Source organism: Buceros rhinoceros, unplaced genomic scaffold, assembly GCF_000710305.1.
Source record: "Buceros rhinoceros silvestris isolate BGI_N320 unplaced genomic scaffold, ASM71030v1 scaffold21744, whole genome shotgun sequence".
NCBI lineage: Eukaryota > Metazoa > Chordata > Aves > Bucerotiformes > Bucerotidae > Buceros > Buceros rhinoceros.
Window position 1 is genome coordinate 46,619 of NW_010406829.1, and position 4,483 is coordinate 51,101.

Consider the following 4,483-nt stretch of genomic DNA (forward strand, 5'->3'; position numbering starts at 1 on the left):
GTGTGCCAGAGGACAAAACCGGAGTGGGGCAAAAGATAAGGTGAGCCCGTTCAGCGGGGTCATGGAGGGGGTAGTTTGGCACAGGCAGAAGCAAGAGGAGAATACAGGGCTCGATGGTGGGAACTGGGTGTTTGAGTTAGAAGACACTTTCAGGTTTAGCAGCTCACAATGCGCAAAGCCCGCGTCTGACTCAGTGGTTTCTGAGCTGAGCAGCTTGGTGCCTGGCAGAGTACTGGGTGCAGTAGTACATACATTTTTTCCCGAGTTTCCACCATTTTTAGGAGAAATTACACCACTTTATGGCAACTGCTGGAAACGGACACGGAGTTACAGACGTTTGCATGAACCCATACAATTGCTCTTTTGTAGAGCTTTGATTCAAGCACCTTCTGCTGTGCTTTGCGAGGCTGCCCTCGGTGGACAGTCAGCTCTTGGCTTTGTTCAACAGTCACCTTAGGAACAGCTTAATCCTTCAAACTCCTGTTTTCTTACTGGAAATTTTGTCTTGAGGGAGGACCTGACCTCCGAATATTGTTCAATAAATTTAGTCTTGTCTTTTTTTAACAAAACCCATGTCCTTGTTCTGCTGTCCTTGTCCTCTCCTGAATGCTGTCACTTGCCATCACTTTTATCCAAAGAGCTTGTCAAGAGGTTCTTCTTCACTTTAAAATCTCACATCTAAACTAGCTGCCTCATGGGTGATTTACACCCTCTGAAACAAAAAGAAGTCCCAAAAATAAGCGTTCCCTGAGCAGTCTGTTTCCAGAGCATCGGGCTAACCCAAACAGCCGGGCAGGTACGGCCCACAAAATACCGGACTGGGGGTTAATTCACATTGCTCAGAAAATACAGATGCTATTTTTCCTCTCTTCAGAGTGTTGTGGGGTTCGGTGGGTCTCTGTAATGATGTCTCTGTAGTCGGTGTTCTAGTCTTGCCAGTTGTCGCACTTCGGCTCTGTGCCACTCATTTAAAAAATACAGAGAAACTGAATTTTGAAGAAAATTTTGAAGACAGAAGGAATGAAAACTATTCCAGACCGAGAGAAGGGCTAAGGAAGGGTCCAAAAGCACAAATTAAAGGGGAAGCTGCAGTTGCAGCTGGGACGTCCTCCAGTGTCAGTCCCTGTGGGAGTGGTGGTGGAGGTGGAGCAGGCGGAGAAAACCGCAGCAGGACAGTCCCGTGTGTGTCTATTAACGGAAATATTTCCTTCCTTCAGTTATTTCCCCGCAAGTGCACCTGGCTGTATGTTATCAACAACACCTTAATGTCCTTGTCAGGTACGTAGAAATGGAGGGAAAATGGATAAAATTATAAAGAAAGAGAAGCACGTGAAGTGATAACTCAGTACAGCGTATTTGGGTTGCGCTGAAGCAGGAAACGGGGCGCTGTCTCTCGGGTTCGGATGGGGAGCTTCGCTTCAAGAGTGTTGGAGAGGTTAGACTGGGCGTTCACAAGCAGCAGAGCTGGTTGTCTGCACCGTCCCCCCGTGGCTTTGTTATTTATTTATTTTTAGTTGGTTTGGCAAAGCCCGGAGCTTTCTGTATCTGTAATAGAATTGGTGATGTGTAATTACAGCCTGCTAGAACGTTCAGGTAAAACTAACCCAGCGCTGCTGTAGTGGCGCTGAAATGAACCGGGAGTTGAAAGCGGTGTCTTATATCCATGATTATTGTTGTCTTTTCTTTTTCCTCCTAACTGGACCCAAAACGCCTGACGCCTGTGGTCACGTTTCCAGAAGGTAATTTTCTCTACGTACGTGGTTGTAACGCGGGCGGTTCGCTGCCGGAGGCGGGGCTGCGGTGTCACTGCTGCTTTTCTCTCTTCCAGGGAAAACCTTCCAGCTCTACTCCCATAATTTAATAGCTTTGTTCGAACAAGCCAAAAAAACAGGATTAGCTGCTCATATTCAAACCCACAGGTTTCCCAACAAAATACTACCAAGGTAAAATCTTCTGCTTACAGTTATTAGCAAGTGGGAATTCCCGTAAATACTCTTTGTGCTGCCGGATCGGCAGCACGAAGGGCCGTCGGAGTCTCTTGTTGATGCAGTTTTCTCGTCATTGCTGTTCCAGGAAGTTTGCCTTAACGACCAAGATCCCCGACACAAAAGGCTGCCACAAATGCTGTATAGGTGAGTAGGCCACGTGTTCCTGGCCTTTGTCCTGGGGTGTGATGGGTCCGAAACTCATTTCTTTGAAATAAACTCATTGCTCAGGAAACGACGGCATTTATTTCTCGGCGCTGTGCCTGCCTGGTGCACTGCTTTCCTTTCACCTAACGTGGGGCTCTCCATGCTGCTCCGTGGAAACACGGTTTTGGAATCAGCTCTGCACCCAGGAGTGTTGCTGCTTCGCGCCAGCTCCCGGAGGGAGCCCCAGAGAACGTGTTGCACACTCTCTGTGAGAGCTTCACGAGAAGTTCAGGGCCGTCTTCAGTCACTGAGCATGCTTGCATGGCAGACCAGAAGGCAGTTAGTGCGCAACCAATGCCACTGCTGAAATTATTTGCAAAGAGCTGTCAGGTTTTTTCAACCATGCCCTGAACTTCCAGGATGTCAAAAGGGTTGTTTTCTCAGGGGTTTTTTGTTTATTTTCTGTAGTCCGAAACCCATACACGGGACATAAGTACCTGTGCGGCGCGTTGCAGTCGGGAATTGTTCTCCTGCAGTGGTATGAGCCCATGCAGAAGTTCATGTTGATAAAGGTAAGTGTTTCGCTGGAGCTTAGACCATTTAACGTTAATCATTAAATAACCTTCCCAGGATTTGTAACAAAAGGACCTGCCAGGCTAGTCCCATTCCTGGGTTCTGAGCACTTGAAAATCTGGCTGAGCACAAGAAAATCTCGTGACTGAAGTCAGTCGAGTGTTGGACAAAGCCCAGCACAGCCATAGCAGACCAGCACACTCCTCTGCACAACGTAACGGTGCTCCCGGCTCGTGCTGCCTCCAGCAGGGGGACGTTCTTCCCTATCTCCTGTACTTTGTGTGTGGCTTTTTAGGCTTCTTACTCCCCACGTGAAAGGGAACTTTACAGATGCCTTCTGATATTTTTCCCAGCACTTTGATTTTCCCTTGCCGAGCCCTCTGAACGTGTTCGAGATGCTGGTGATCCCTGAGCAGGAGTACCCCATGGTCTGCGTGGCCATCAGCAAGGGCACCGAACCCAACCAGGTCGTTCAGTTTGAGACAATCAACTTGAACTCGGCCTCTTCGTGGTTTACAGAAATCGGGGCAGGTGAGACCCTTGGACCCTTTACTGCCTGTTGGATGTCCCTGCCTCAGGAGGTATTTGGAACCTCACCTTTAGGTGAGGCCTTTGCTCATGTCAGTGTGTTCTTGTCCGGCCTCGAGCCCTCACGGGCGGCTTGTCACCTTCAGCTGCCAACGGATAAGTAGATTTGGGTTCTTTTCAGAAGCTGGTTGACACCTTGCGGGTGCTTTTCTCGGCTGGCTTTGTTGGAAATACATTTTACATTCACATAGTGCTTTTTGGCCGCTGTACCGAGAACTTCATTAATAAAAACTAGAGAAACTATTAAATTTGGCTTAAGAACAGCAGTATAATCTTTCCACATGGGGATTTATGGGAAAAGAGCTTTTTTGAAGGAGCAAAACTTCCCTGGATGATTCCCTTAGTTCATGATCATACCTCTCCCTGAAGGAAGCTGACCTGGTGTGCTGAGCCGTAACCTAAGCCATGGTTTAGGCCAAGAAGCAGTAGCGCTTTCCTGTTAAATACCTGCTTGAGCTGCCGGGTGCGTCCCTGGGCCCGTGCTCCCCGCTGGCCGTCCTGGCGTCCCATAGCCTTAAACCATGTGAAGGAGGAGGCGGACATGGGGCAGACTGAAAAGGCTGTAGGTACTTAGCGTGAGGAGGCCGAGGTCAGTCTCACCACCTGATGTTCACTAGCCTGTCCTCTCCTTCACCAGGCAATCAGCAGTTAGACGCCATTCACGTGACGCAGCTCGAACGGGACACCGTCCTGGTCTGCCTGGACAGTAAGTGACCCAGCTCTGGTGGGCAACTCGCTACAGCTTGTGCAAAGCTTGTTTTGTCACTGCCTGAATTCCCAGCCTGGCCCTGGGACTCGCGTTTCTGCGCTTTGGAAGGCTCTCAGGAGAGCCCGAAAGCATCGGAGCGTCTGAGAAGGTTTCCTGTCTTTATCTGGCAAGACGGATGCTCTGGGGTTCACCACAGATGTTAGGTTTGGCGTTTCTCTGTGCCTGAAAGATGCAATTACTATTTCATGCTTAAAGCTGTCAGTCATCCTTTTCAGCAGTGGGGTTTAATACGTGTTTTCCTGCTTTTCTTGAGAATTTGTGAAAATTGTGAACTTACAAGGGAAGCTGAAGTCAAGCAAGAAATTGGCCTCTGAGCTGAGCTTTGATTTCTGCATCGAGTCAGTGGGTAAGTGACTCGCTTCTCTGTTGTCTCTCAAGGACTGAAGTCCTTTGAGGGAAGAGAGTTGAAGGGCTTTAATGC

General features: G+C 48.9%; 1 protein-coding gene across 2 annotated transcripts in view; it reads left to right on the forward strand.

The window, feature by feature from the left end:
- The window catches only part of MAP4K5 (mitogen-activated protein kinase kinase kinase kinase 5), a 54,546-nt gene that overhangs the window by 46,610 nt on the left and 3,453 nt on the right, over positions 1 to 4,483 (forward strand). For both annotated transcript variants that reach the window (XM_010134272.1, XM_010134273.1), the window contains 8 exons: positions 1,218 to 1,278; positions 1,737 to 1,739; positions 1,829 to 1,943; positions 2,074 to 2,132; positions 2,601 to 2,704; positions 3,059 to 3,236; positions 3,931 to 3,999; positions 4,316 to 4,408. In XM_010134272.1, the coding sequence (XP_010132574.1) occupies positions 1,218 to 1,278; positions 1,737 to 1,739; positions 1,829 to 1,943; positions 2,074 to 2,132; positions 2,601 to 2,704; positions 3,059 to 3,236; positions 3,931 to 3,999; positions 4,316 to 4,408 (682 nt within the window). The remainder of the gene's footprint in view (positions 1 to 1,217; positions 1,279 to 1,736; positions 1,740 to 1,828; positions 1,944 to 2,073; positions 2,133 to 2,600; positions 2,705 to 3,058; positions 3,237 to 3,930; positions 4,000 to 4,315; positions 4,409 to 4,483) is intronic.